The sequence below is a fragment of the Ranitomeya imitator genome, chromosome 2 (assembly GCF_032444005.1).
Source record: "Ranitomeya imitator isolate aRanImi1 chromosome 2, aRanImi1.pri, whole genome shotgun sequence".
Classification (NCBI taxonomy): domain Eukaryota; kingdom Metazoa; phylum Chordata; class Amphibia; order Anura; family Dendrobatidae; genus Ranitomeya; species Ranitomeya imitator.
In genome coordinates this window covers 284,676,169-284,691,477 of record NC_091283.1, presented here as the reverse complement: position 1 = coordinate 284,691,477, position 15,309 = coordinate 284,676,169, and the positions used below count along the sequence as shown (strand labels likewise).

The following is a 15,309-nucleotide window of genomic DNA, read 5'->3' as shown; positions in this document are numbered from 1 at the left end:
GCTTTTTATTCCGATTTTTTTGTGAGGCAGAATGACCAAAAACCAGCTATTCATGAATTTCTTTTGGGGGAGGCGTTTATACCGTTCCGCGTTTGGTAAAATTGATGAAGCAGTTTTATTCTTCGGGTCAGTACGATTACAGCGACACCTCATTTATATCATTTTTTTTATGTTTTGGCGCTTTTATACGATAAAAGCTATTTTATAGAAAAAATAATTATTTTGGCATCGCTTTATTCAGAGGACTATAACTTTTTTATTTTTTTGGTTATGATGCTATATGGCGGCTCGTTTTTTGCGGGACAAGATGACGTTTTCAGAGGTAACATGGTTATTTATATCCGTCTTTTTGATCGCGTGTTATTCCACTCTTTGTTCAGCGTTATGATAATAAAGCGTTGTTTTTTGGCTCTTTTTTTTTTTTTTTTTCTTACGGTGTTCACTGAAGGGGTTAACTAGTGGGCCAGTTTTATAGGTCGGGTCGTTACGGACGCGGCGATACTAAATATGTGTACTTTTATTGTTTTTTTGTTTTTTTTTTATGTAAAGAAATGTATTTATGGGAACAATATTTTTTTTTTTCTGCTTTATTTAGGAATTTTTTTTTTATTTTTTTTTTTACAAGTGTGGAAATTTTTTTTTTTACTTTTTCACTTTGTCCCAGGGGGGGACATCACAGATCACCGATCTGACAGTGTGCACAGCACTCTATCAGATCGGTGATCTGACATACAGCCGGGCAGGATTAGAGCTGCAGCTGCAGCCTGATCCTGACCCGGAAGTGCTCCCTGCAGGACCCGGATGCAGCCCGGCGGCCATTTTGGATCCGGGGACTGCAGGGAGAAGACACTCGGTACACGGTGAGCACATCACCGTGTACCGATCGTCTCAGGGAAGCCCGCAGGGAGCCCCCTCCCTGCGCGATGCTTCCCTGCACCGCCGGCACACCGCGATCATCTTTGATCGCGGTGTGCCGGGGGTTAATGTGCCGGGAGCGGTCCGTGACCGCTCCTGGCACATAGTGCCGGATGTCAGCTGCGATAGGCAGCTGACACCCGGCCGCGATCGGCCGCGCTCCCCCCGTGAGCGCGGCCGATCGCATATGACGTACTATCCCGTCCATGGGAATTAAGTCCCAGGTCACCTGGACGGGATAGTACGTCATATGGGATTAAGGGGTTAATGACCTTGTAGGGGGCATTCAGAGTAGAATTTCAGTATTTGCAGATGACACTAAACTCTGCAGGGTAATCAATACAGAGGAGGACAATTTTATATTACAGGATGATTTATGTAAACTAGAAGCTTGGGCTGATAAATGGCAAATGAGCTTTAATGGGGATAAATGTAAGGTCATGCACTTGGGTAGAAGTAATAAGATGTATAATTATGTGCTTAATTCTAAAACTCTGGGCAAAACCGTCAATGAAAAAGACCTGGGTGTATGGGTGGATGACAAACTCATATTCAGGGGCCAGTGTCAGGCAGCTGCTACAAAGGCAAATAAAATAATGGGATGCATTAAAAGAGGCATAGATGCTCATGAGGAGAATATAATTTTACCTCTATACAAGTCACTAGTTCGACCACACTTAGAATACTGTGCACAGTTCTGGTCTCCGATGTATAAGAAAGACATAGCTGAACTGGAGCGGGTGCAGAGAAGAGCAACCAAGGTTATTAGAGGACTGGGGGGTCTGCAATACCAAGATAGGTTATTACACTTGGGGCTATTTAGTTTGGAAAAACGAAGACTAAGGGGTGATCTTATTTTAATGTATAAATATATGAGGGGACAGTACAAAGACCTTTCTGATGATCTTTTTAATCATAGACCTGAAACAGGGACAAGGGGGCATCCTCTGCGTTTGGAGGAAAAAAGGTTTAAGCATAATAACAGACACGGATTCTTTACTGTAAGAGCAGTGAGACTATGGAACTCTCTGCCGTATGATGTTGTAATGAGTGATTCATTGCTTAAATTTAAGAGGGGACTGGATACCTTTCTGGAAAAGTATAATGTTACAGGGTATATACACTAGATTCCTTGATAGGGCGTTGATCCAGGGAACTAGTCTGATTGCCCTATGTGGAGTCGGGAAGGAATTTTTTTCCCCAATGTGGAGCTTACTCTTTGCCACATGGCTTTTTTTTTGCCTTCCTCTGGATCAACATGTTAGGGCATGTTAGGTTAGGCTATAGGTTGAACTAGATGGACATATAGTCTTCCTTCAACCTTAATAACTATGTAACTATGTTAGTGGTAAATTTAGGTCAATAAATTCTGCGTTTATTTGTGATAAAAACGGAAATTTGGCGAAAATTTTGAAAATTTCGCAATTTTCACATTTTGAATTTTTATTCTGTTAAACCAGAGAGTTATGTGACACAAAATAGTTAATACATAACATTTACCACATGTATACTTTACATCAGCACAATTTTGGAAACAAAATTTTTTTTGCTAGGAAGTTATAAGGGTTAAAATTTGACCAGCGATTTCTCATTTTTACAACGAAATTTACAAAACCATTTTTTTTTAGGGACCACCTCACATTTGAAGTCAGTTTGAGGGGTCTATATGGCTGAAAATACCCAAAAGTGACACCATTCTAAAAAATGCACCCCTCAAGGTACTCAAAACCACATTCAAGAAGTTTATTAACCCTTCAGGTACTTCACAGCAGCAGAAGCAACATGGAAGGAAAAAATGAACATTTAACTTTTTAGTCACAAATTATCTTTTAGCAACAATTTTTTTATTTTCCCAATGGTAAAAGGAGAAACTGAACCATGAAAGTTGTTGTCCAATTTGTCCTGAGTACACTGATACCTCATATGTTGGGGTAAACCACTGTTTGGGCGCACGGCAGGGCTTGGAAGGGAAGGAGCGCCATTTGACTTTTTGAATGAAAAATTGGCTCCACTCTTTAGCGGACACCATGTCGCGTTTGGAGAGCCCCTGTGTGCCTAAACATTGGCGCTCCCCCACAAGTGACCCCATTTTGGAAACTAGACCCTCCCAAGGAACTTATCTAGATGCATATTGAGCACTTTAAACCCCCAGGTGCTTCACAAATTGATTTGTAAAAATGAAAAAGTACTTTTTTTTTCACAAAAAAATTATTTTCGCCTCAATTTTTTCATTTTCACATGGGCAATATGATAAAATGGATCATAAAATTTGTTGGGCAATTTCTCCCGAGTACGCCGATACCTCATATGTGGGGGGTAAACCACTGTTTGGGCACACGGCAGGGCTCGGAAGGGAAGGCGCGCCATTTGACTTTTTGAATGGAAAATTAGCTCCAATTGTTAGCGGACACCATGTCGCGTTTGGAGAGCCCCTGTGTGCCTAAACATTGGAGCTCCCCCACAAGTGACCCCATTTTGGAAACTAGACCCCCCAAGGAACTTATCTAGATGCATATTGAGCACTTTAAACCCCCAGGTGCTTCACAGAAGTTTATAACGCAGAGCCATGAAAAAAAAAAAAAATATTTTCTCAAAAATGATCTTTTAGCCTGCAATTTTTTATTTTCCCAAGGGTAAAAGGAGAAATTTGACCCCAAAAGTTGTTGTCCAGTTTCTCCTGAGTACGCTGATACCCCATATGTGGGGGTAAACCACTGTTTGGGCACATGCCGGGGCTCGGAAGTGAAGTAGTGATGTTTTGAAATGCAGACTTTGATGGAATGCTCTGTGGGCGTCACGTTGCGTTTGCAGAGCCCCTGATGTGGCTAAACAGTAGAAACCCCCCACAAGTGACCCCATTTTGGAAACTAGACCCCGAAAGGAACTTATCTAGATGTGTGGTGAGGACTTTGAACCCCCAAGTGCTTCACAGAAGTTTATAACGCAGAGCCATGAAAATAAAAAATAAAAATTATTTTCTCAAAAATGATCTTTTAGCCTGCAATTTTTTATTTTCCCAAGGGTAACAGGAAAAATTTCACCCCAAAAGTTGTTGTCCAGTTTCTCCTGAGTACGCTGATACCCCATGTGTGGGGGTAAACCACTGTTTGGGCACACGTCGGAGCTCAGAAGGGAAGTAGTGACTTTTGAAATGCAGACTTTGATGGAATGGTCTGCGGGCGTCACGTTGCGTTTGCAGAGCCCCTGGTGTGCCTAAACAGTAGAAACCCCCCACAAGTGACCCCATTTTAGAAACTAGACCCCCCAAGGAACTTATCTAGATATGTGGTGAGCACTTTGAACCCCCAAGTGCTTCACAGACATTTACAACGCAGAGCCGTGAAAATAAAAAATCATTTTTCTTTCCTCAAAAATGATGTTTTAGCAAGCATTTTTTTATTTTCACAAGGGTAACAGGAGAAATTGGACCCCAGTAATTGTTGCGCAGTTTATCCTGAGTATGCTGGTACCCCATATGTGGGGGTAAACCACGGTTTGGGCACACGTCGGGGCTCGGAATTGAGGGAGCACCATTTGACTTTTTGAATACAAGATTGGCTGGAATCAATGGTGGCGCCATGTTGCGTTTGGAGACCCCTGATGTGCCTAAACAGTGGAAACCCCTCAATTCTAACTCCAACACACCCCTAACCCTAATCCCAACTGTAGCCATAACCCTAATCACAACCCTAACCCCAACCCTAACCCTAAGGCTATGTGCCCACGTTGCGGATTCGTGTGAGATTTTTCAGCATCATTTTTGAAAAATCCGCGGGTAAAAGGCACTGCGTTTTACCTGCGGATTTTCCGCGGATTTCCAGTGTTTTTTGTGCGGATTTCATCTGCGGATTCCGCACGGTATTTTCCGCACCATGGGCACAGCGGATTTGGTTTTCCATAGGTTTACTTGGTACTGTAAACCTGATGGAACACTGCTGCGAATCCGCAGCGGCCAATCCGCTGCGGATCTGCAGCCAAATCCGCACCGTGTGCACATGGCCTAATTCTAAAGGTATGTGCACACGCTGCGGAAAACGCTGCGGATCCACAGCAGTTTCCCATGAGTTTACAGTTCAATGTAAACCTATGGGAAACAAAAATCGCTGTACACATGCTGCAGAAAAACTGCACGGAAACGCAGCGGTTTACATTCCGCAGCATGTCTCTTCTTTCTGCGGATTCCGCAGCGCAGCGGTTTTACAACTGCTCCAATAGAAAACCGCAGTTGTAAAACCGCAGTGAAATGCGCAGAAAAAACATGGTAAATCCGCCATAAATCCACAGAGGTTTAGCACTGCGGATTTATCAAATCCGCAGCGGAAAAATCCGCAGAGGACCAGAATACGTGTGCACATACCAAAACCCTAACCCTAGCTCTAGCCCTAACCCTAGCCCTAGCCCTAACCCTACTCTAACATTAGTGGAAAAAAAAAAATTCTATATTTTTTTTATCGTCCCTACCTATGGGGGTGACAAAAGGGGGGGGGTTCATTTATCATTTTTTTTATTTTGATCACTGGGATAGATTATATCTCAGTGATCAAAATGCACTTTTAACGAATCTGCCGGCCGGCAGATTCGGCGGGCGCACTGCGAATGCGCCCGCCATTTTGGAAGATGGCGGCGCCCAGGGAGAAGACGGACAGACCCCGGCAGGATCGGTAAGTATGATGGGGTGGGGGGGAGCACGGGGGGGGGGGGAAATCGGAGCATGGGGGGGTGGATCGGAACGCGGGAGGGGTGGAACGGAGTACGGGGGGAGTGGAACGGAGCACGGGGGGTGGATCGGAGTGCGGGGGGGTGGATCGGAGTGCGGGGGGGTGATTGGAGCACGGGGGGGGGGTGATTGGAGCACGGGGGTGAGCGGACAAGAGCACGGGGGGGGAGCGGAGCACAGGACGGAGGGGAGCGGGGCAGTGTACCGGGCAGATCGGAGGGCTGGGGGGGCGATCGGTGGGGTGGGGGCACATTAGTATTTCCAGCCATGGCCGATGATATTGCAGCATCGGCCATGGCTGGATTGTAATATTTCACCCGTTATAATAGGTGAAATATTACAAATCGCTCTGATTGGCAGTTTCACTTTCAACAGCCAATCAGAGCGATCGTAGCCACGGGGGGGTGAAGCCACCCCCCCCTGGGCTAAACTACCACTCCCCCTGTCCCTGCAGATCGGGTGAAATGGGAGTTAACCCTTTCACCCAATCTGCAGGGACGCGATCTTTCCATGACGCCACATAGGCGTCATGGGTCGGATTGGCACCGACTTTCATGACGCCTACGTGGCGTCATGGGTCGGGAAGGGGTTAATGACATATCAGGACAGGGTGGTTCTCAAACCAGATCCATCATATCTCCCTAAAGTAGCGACAAAGTACCATAGATCTCAGGAAATGTTCCTGCCTTCCTTTTATGATAATCCACTAAATCCAGAGGAAGAGAAGCTACATATGTTGGACATAAAAAGAGCAGTCCTAAGCTACATAGAGAGAACCCAGTCCTGCAGACAGAGTAGGGCTCTGTTTGTATCTTTTCAGGGTCACCAAAAGGGCCACGGTGTCACGAAAGCTACCTTGTCCCGTTGGATCAGAGAGGCTATTCATCTTGCATACTTGTCAAAAGGCAAAGATCCTCCAGAGGGAGTGAAAGCACATTCAGCTCGGGCTGTGTCATCCTCGTGGGCGGAGAATAAAGACATCTCCATCGAGCTCATATGTAAATCCGCAACCTGGTTGTTGCCTTCAACTTTCTATAGACATTATAGACTTGATCTGTCTTCTGCATCTGACTTGGCATTCGAGAGAGCCGTCCTTAGTACGGTAATCCCACCCAGGTGAAGGTTCTCTGAAAATCTCTCAAAGTGGGTGCTGTCGTGGCGAAGGGTAAAAAGCCGTATTACCTACCGGTAATGCCCTTTTAATGAGCCACGACAGCACCCTGTCACTTCCCACCCTAATAGTTATTGATACAAGATATTCTCATGGGTGAATATAGATATAATAAGATGTACTAAAAATTACGGAGATATACTAATCTAACAACGATGGTTCCTCTCGTACTCTGAAAAACAACTGAGGAGGAGAGGGGGACCGCCCTTTTGTCTCTGTAGGTTTCCTGTTCCTATGGGCGGGCCCCTCTCTCAAAGTGGGTGCTGTCGTGGCTCATTAAAAGGGCATTACCGGGAAGTAATCCGTTTTTTTTAATCTGCCTTTATCATTTAAATTTTCATGTGACTCATTATCACAAGACATTTTTAATGTTAACCTTCTGGAAAAAGTTACAGGAAGCCACATTTTAAACAACCGATTCTTCTCCTCATTATTTAAATCAAACTTGTCAGCAAAACTCTCAAATAGCTCTGAATTTCTACACACATGGATTTTGTTATCGTATGCAGGAATGATTTTGCATCATTTCAACAAATTTTTCCAAACTTTAATTTGGAGTTGGGCCTCTGAGTTGTCATCTGTTTTTAGTGCTCTTTGGACGTCTGTTCCTCATACATCATCTACGTCAGCTGCTAAATCTCCACCTATGTTTCCTCCATCTTTTTCCATTTCTTTGGACATAAGGTCACCTTGAGTGACTGTTACAAACATGTGTCTGACATCTTGTAACTGTTTCTCCACATATTACAATCAATCTCTGGAACATCATTACTTTCCTCTGACACTATTTCTGCACAATCATTTTTGGATTTTTCTGACACAAACTTGTGAAATACGTCAAGCAACTGTAAAATATGTTTCAATTTCTCTCTTTCTCTTTTTTAGATTTTCCATTTCACATTCTGCATATAAGCGGAGCCATAAAACTTCTAAGTTAGACTTGTCTACAGACATACATCTCAGTCTACTTTGCTTAGATAAAGAAGTAATTACATCTATTTTTCTTACCTTGAAGTATCTCAGCTTGTAGTTCCTTTGTTGGACAATGCTGGGCTCTGGTCATCAGCACGTCTATCTTCAGTATGTCTGGCACTAGGAGTGCTTCTGATACTTGTCAATCCATCTGGCTTAGTCCTCACTCATAGGTTTTGTCTGATCCTTGTGACTTGAAGTATCATAGTGGAATTCCTGACAACTTGCACAACAGATTTAGCTGAGCTCGCCGAAATGTTAAAAATACTTATTTTGTATATTTATTTATTAAGAAATCTTTACCAGATGCGATACTCTAAAGAAAATGTCACAATGTTTCTTATAAAAAATGTAGAGGTTTATTGGATTGTCCACCAAAAAGAATAATTGCAACAAAACTGTGATGCTACCAAGGAGGTGTGGCTAGACTGGATCCTCTGGACCGTGGAAAAGACCTACCCCTGGGCGAGCTGACGTAGTGAGACCGACCCCTATACAGGGACCGTCAGGAGCAGACCCAGAGGTCACCAGACTACAGTAGCTAATACCGAGAGGGACGCCTCAGAAGGAGGGAGGAAGGGATTAAAGAACGGAAAACGGACGGTAGGAGATGCTAAGATGAGTCCGGGTAGAGCACGGACACAGGTTAGCGATGGACGAAGTGAAAAGCACGAGGATGCCAGACACTGAGAACAGAGGGGCCAGAGACACAAGCAGACAGCTAATGACAATCAGGAGCCCCCATGCAGGGGAGACAGCTTGAAATACTAAATACCTCACCCGGATTGGCTGTAGGGGATCACCGGGACCTGGTATCCTATAGCAGAGGAATTGTAGCGCGTGCGCACTCTAGAGAAGCCAGGACGCCTGCGCAGAAGACGAATCCTTGCAGTAGAGCCAGAGGCAGGAAGCAGGGAAGGAGCACCATGGAGACAAGCATGCCGGGACCCGGAAGCAGAAGGAGCAGGCGCCACTGAAGTAGCACAGAGAACAGCGCGCCAGGATCGTGGAGCTGAGCGGCAGGAACGAGCAGGAAGAGCAGCCACTGAAAAAGCAGGACGAGTGCGCCGGGACCCAGAGGTGGAGCGACGGAGGCGAGTAGGAGCAGCGATGCTAACAGTACCCCCCTCCTTATGACCTCCTCCTCCCAAACTAGAGAGACATTTGTTTAGAAGACGAGGTGCATTGATATTTTCTAACGGTTCCCACGACCTCTCTTCAGGACCGAAACCCTTCCAATCAAGAAAAAAATCTCTCCCACGAACCTTTTTCATGGCTAAAATATCCCTCACCTCAAAAATGTTATTGGCACGGACAGATTGAGGAGAGGAACAGGAAGAAGGGTGGAAGCGGTTAAGGATAACGGGTTTGAGCAGAGACACATGAAAGGTATTGGGAATACGGAGCGAGGCAGGCAGCTTCAGCTTGTAAGCGGCATCGTTGACTCGACTCAGAATCTCAAAAGGACCGAGGTAGCGAGGACCAAGTTTATAAGATGATATCTTGAGTCTAATGTATCGTGAGGAGAGCCAGACCTCTTCTTCGGTGCCTCCTCTCTCTCTCCATTTTCCTATAGAGTGTTCAATCCATTTGCGCTTCAGAAAACTCATCATAACAGCCTTCCAGCTCGTCGGCTTTCAGTAAGCCCATCTGCCTTCAATACCATGAACTGTGTCTCCACCAGGGGGGTCCAATGTATTCTATACCGCACACCTTCCTTACATCAGATTCAACCTGAGTGGTTGTGAATAAGAAGATGTTTGGGGCTCAATATAATATACTATGATCATCATTATAAGGTACTAATCAGGTCCCAACACAACTTATATATATATATATATATATATCTCCTGCATTATATGCAAAAAAACAGAGCAGCACAGCAAGCAAATAAAGAGTCGGTGTGCAAAAAGCTCCCAAAGGCATAGACCAAACCTCCAATGCAGGAATCCAAAAAGCAGGAGCAGAACACCATTATAAGTGAAAAAAGGGCTATTTTATTTAGCCCATGACAGCGACGTTTCGGTCCAGTGAAGTGAACCTTTCTCAAGCCTTTCTCACCTTTTGCAGTAGATTTTTTAAAAGCTATTTTATATATCCACTGGGGGTTTATTTATCTATCATTATTGATTCGCAAACTTAGGTGGAACAAGAAAAGGATAAGATAATAATTTTAGATATTTACATAGAGTCCTACTGTACCTCATGTGGGCACAGTCCATACATTTAGAGTGCCGGTGTTCTGCATTATATGTGGTTTAGAGAAGGTTACCGGTCGGACCTTATGGAAAGCATTTTACTACTCAGTATTATTTAAACTGGGAGGATCTTATATAATGTAAGTCTGGCCATCCTACAAGAGGTAGCCATTAGCTTCATATGGTTAGATCTTTTACTGGGACTCAGGCCAAATATCAATTTCCTGTACTATTTAAATATTAATGATTTTCATGAAAGTGGTTTTCCCCTTTACAGGGTACACTTAATCTACAAAGGACATATATACTCAAATAAAGTCCGTATATTTTCAAAGGAAGGCAGTTTATAGCCGTAGGGCGTCTTCTATTAAAGCGAAAAATGCAATTTGTCTCCAGTGGTAGCAACATTTTATCCAAGTCGCCCTTTCTAGGGCCCAAAAGGACATGTCTTATTCCCCATACCTTTATACTAAGAGGATTCTGATGATGACAGGGTCTCATGTGGGTGGAGAGGGGATTATCCAATTCTGAATTGATAGAACTATGATTCTGGGGAGTGGCAACGGAGATGGTGTATATTCTCAACGTCTGATGTTAACTGGATAGAGAACATTTCCTCTGATATCGCAGTAGCAGATGGACTGCCTTCAATTTCATCTAAGGTTTGAAAAACTATATCTGTCCTCCAGCATCCTAGTATTACATCCCATCCAATTACCGATGTCTTTTTTGGACAATTTCTTCTTCCTTGCTTTGTATTCTAATTTTAATATTTCTGGATAGATTCATAATTTCGGGATGATTATATATGGTCTTAATTTGCATATAGTTTAGATATCTTATTCTTAGTATCCATCAATTGTTTTTTCCTTTTCTCAATGATAAAGGAAAGGTTTTCAACCTAGTATCCCATTCAGTCAGGGTGACTTTATCACCTATATCTACAGATACAGATTTGTATGCTGACAGCCCCTTTGGTATGCTATCTATCATAAGCCAAATCGTTTTTAAGAGTGGCAGTTTCCCATCAAACAAACAGTTGAACACCACGATCCACTGGTTTATCCTATAAGGTTTTTTTTATTAGACTGTGAACTGTCATTGTCTTAGTGAATAATTAAATATTTTTACATAAGTTGCCATTTGTACAAACATTTTAAGTAGAAAAATATTAAATTCAAGGATATTTCATTAAAAAATAATAATTGTTTTTTTTTCTTGACAGATGACTGTACCAGGAGATCAGAGGGACAGCTGACATCTTCAGTTTTTCAATCAGATGATCTTAATATCCCACAGGATACAATTGAAGTGAATGCCATTACTCCAGATATACCATCATCCCTTCACAGCAAAGATCTGTCATCTGATACTATGAAACAGGTCTTGTCTTCTGATTCATTACCGACTACTAAGGAAAATCAAAGTCACAAAATAAGTATTAAAAAACTAATTGCTCCTAAAGCAAAAAAGCTGGTTTCGCATTCAGAATGTGGAAGTAGTTTTCCCCTTGAAAACTGTGCTCTTAAGCATAAAAAAATTCACAAAGCAGAGAAAAGATTTTCTTGTTCCATGTGTGGAAAATGTTTTAGCCAGAAATCAAAACTTGTTAGACACCAGAAAAGTCACACAGGGGAGCAGCCTTTTCCATGTTCAGAATGTGGGAAATGTTTTACCCAGAAATCAGATTTTGTTAGACATCAGATGACTCACACAGGGGAGAAACCATTTTCATGTTCAGAATGTGGGAAATGTTTTACCCAGAAATCAGGTTTTGTTAGACATCAGAGAACTCACACAGGGGAGAAGCCATTTTCATGTTCAGAATGTGGAAAGTGTTTTACAAGTAAAAGGAGTCTTATCACACATCAGAGAACTCACACAAGGGAAAAGCGATTTTCATGTTCAGAATGTGGGAAATGTTTTACAGAGAAAGCAACTCTTGCTAAACATAAGAGATCTCACACAGGGGAGAAGCTATTTTAATGTTCAGAATGTGGGAAATGTTTTAGGCTGGGTTCATATTGCGCTAGTGGCATCAGTTAGACAGACTACGTTACACCGCGGCATAACGCAGTGTAACGTAGTTCGTTAACGCCGCCATAATTTCCTATGTCAGACGCATCCACAATGGGCGTGCGCTAGCCATGTGCCGTCATTGATTGACGGACCCTGGAATACGGGCTGCAGCGTTTCCGGGTCCGTCACTGTTAGCGCAGATAGAGCTAGCAGATGCCCTATCTGCGCTAGCGATGTGACAAGTCGGCACTTGCGTTAACAGCAGCCCGTTAACGTATGTGCGGAACAGGCTGCTGTTAACGCAGTGTGAACCTAGCCTTACAGAGAAACCAACTCTTGCTAAACATAAGAGATCTCACACAGGAGAGAAGCCATTTTCATGTTCAGAATGTGGGAAATGTTTTAACAAGAAATAAGGTTTTGTGACACATCAGAGAACTCACACAGAGGAGAAGCCATTTACATGTTCAGAATGTGGGAAATGTTTTACAGAGAAAGCATCTCTTGTTAAACATCACAGAATGCACACAGGGGAGAAGCCATTTTCATGTTCAGAATGTGGGAAATGGTGTACAAATAAAAGTGGTCTTATCAAACATCAGAGAACTCACATATAGGAGAAGCCATTTTCATGTTCAGAATGTGGGCAATACCCTCTGATAAAGGAGACAGCAGTATCTCCGTAAAGTGTAAGAGAAAGTACGACCCTTTGGACCTCCATACACAAGCAACGAGTGATGTTACACGCCGACTACTCCTACACGTGGCACAAACCACATCTGGTGAGTCACCGACTGGGGCTCCCTGCTTTGAGATTTGCTGCAGCGAACTTTTGAGACTTATTTCCAACAGCTCGTGCGAGTATCTTCCCTATACCAGTGGAAATGTAGATGTAAGTTATTTCCCACAAGGATTTCTACTTGTGTTACAAGTTTAACACCATGGTTCATTATTTGCAAGTATCAATATAAAGCCACTGACACATGACTTTATAATTCGTGCTGCATAGAACTGACACAAGATTAAATGCTACATTATTTTGTTGTCCTGTGGCTAAGGCAACATGGAGAATCAAAACTGTGCATGACTATTGAACTGTGTCTGCCAGCTGTGGCTAATAACTATTAAAGAATTGTCCCTACAAAGGGTTTAACTAAAATCAAGGAAAATTATATGGACAACTCCATTAACAATTGATCTTAGTAAATAAGAACTGTGCCTGCCAACCGTGGTATTGACTTGATCAACTACGGCTATTGGATAACGAATTTTCCTTGCATGGTGTATGATGTTTAACTATATGTGTTTGTTGTTTTGAATATATCCTTTATTGTAATTTTTTGATACAATATTGCTATGTGTTACTAACCATTCAATTTATCAAGTAGGCATTTGCACAATTAATGGGGATTAGTGTGGATGATATCTTATAAGACTAAATTCAGCAATTATTCACACTATATAGCGCAGAGAAGATTTTTCATTTTCATTTTAATATCATTAGTAATACACCACCAGGGGTGTTTTTTTTGTCTTGTGCAACAATTATATATATTTGTCTTTGCACATGTATCCCTTTCCCTAGATGTCCTATAGGTAAGAATAGCGTGTGTAGCAATATCTAAATTCTTGTTTCTAATGAAAATTTTTAGTTGGCTCTTGTTTCTGTGACATCAAAGAGTTTTCCTGTCAATGCTACATATTATTAATGCATAAAAGTTTCAGTACTTTGAAACATTATTATTTTTGCAAATATAAAGATGCAGAATATTTGGTTGTGCCATTTTCCTGATAATTATTTAGAGGAAACTTGGCAAAAATTCAAATAACTAAAACCTGCCTAAGCAATTTTGTAAAATACAGTTACAGAAATTGCACTACAACATTTGCTCCTTATTCATTGACAACTCTTTTTTGCTCGTCTCTTGTACTTCTGCATTGGATCATCTCTTACAATTGTCCAAGAGTAATCTGCAAGCAGTGATGGATTCCATTTTCCTTGCTATCTTTTCTCCAAAGTCGCAAAATTTTGGTGAAATCTCTAACCGTGCTTGTCACTCACTGCTCCACAGTTTGGTGGAAAAAAGTCAAGATGCGAATGTAAAAAATTATTCTTGAAGGACATGTTACAGCCAAGATCCTTATATGTTTTGATGAGATTTTTCACCAACTCTTCATAGTTATCTTCTCTTAAGTTTCCCAAAAAATTTAGTTACCACTAATGTGTATGCTATTGTGGAGCCCCAGTGTCCTGGTCGTCACAGTGGCATTGCTTTCCTCACGGGGAGAGTGATGTTACGTTTGGAAGCGATGAAGGATATCCTTCACCAGGTAATCACAATGCACACAACATGTTCACACTCCAGGCCACAAGGGGGAGCTTTTGATCCTATTCCTAGGTGACTCTCCTATACTGTATATATATATATTGTGGTTTGGAGGGAAAGAGTGAGTTAGTTAGTGCCGGACAGCAGACTGGAGAAGTCTGAGGCAGGAGAACGTATGAGGAGCCATGTAGCCACAATTGCTACAGCTCCTGGAAAGGAGATAATACAGAAGGAAAGGACATCGCTCAGTGAGCGTGATGGGGAGAGAGAAGCACAGGAGAGTGATATCAGGGGAGACCAGATACGAGCAGGCTGCCTCTTTCTGAAGCGCAGATTGCCGGTAGCCGGAATACCGAGGTTGTAAGGGACTCTACGACTTACAGCAGAGACTGGCAGGACAGCTGAACTGCAAGTTACCTGTCCGCCTTAATACCCAGGAGACACAGTGACACTTATAGAGCCCGGGGCATGATAGAGTCCCTGTAAAAAGGCTCGATTCACCTGTCATACGGATTTATGTCCTATCCTATATGGGGACAGAGAAGAACAGTGAGGACCTTATCTGAAGCCATAGGCAGTAAGGGACTACAACACCACCGAGCTTTGAGGAAGTCTTTTAACTCCACCTGGTAAAGGGGACTCTGGATTCGCTTCCAAGCTGGCCGGACCCTGCCTGCCCTGTGATCTGGTGCCCTGGACTGTGGCTGCCTGAAGTCTTCAGTAAACCAGGTAAAGAGACTGCAAACCTGTGTCCCCGTTCTTTACTGCACCACTCACCATCTGCCATCTACACACTGGGAGCCCTGGGGATATACTTCACCTGTCCAAAGTTATACCATCTAGCTGCCATAACATCACCCCAGAGGACCTCTTAAAGCAGCATTGGTCCCCACTGACCAAATACCACAGGTGGCGTCACGAACATAAACTTTATAATATTAATAATAATTTTTATTTATATAGCGCCAACATATTCCGCAGCGCTTTACA

General features: G+C 42.9%; 1 protein-coding gene across 1 annotated transcript in view; it reads left to right on the top strand.

The window, feature by feature from the left end:
- Positions 1–15,064, top strand: part of LOC138663185 (oocyte zinc finger protein XlCOF8.4-like) — a 43,729-nt gene extending 28,665 nt beyond the window's left edge. Inside the window, exon 7 of the mRNA XM_069749337.1 lies at positions 11,199–15,064. Coding sequence (XP_069605438.1) covers positions 11,199–11,959 — 761 coding nt within the window. The 3' untranslated portion in view covers positions 11,960–15,064. The remainder of the gene's footprint in view (positions 1–11,198) is intronic.
- Positions 15,065–15,309: the final 245 nt, after the last annotated feature.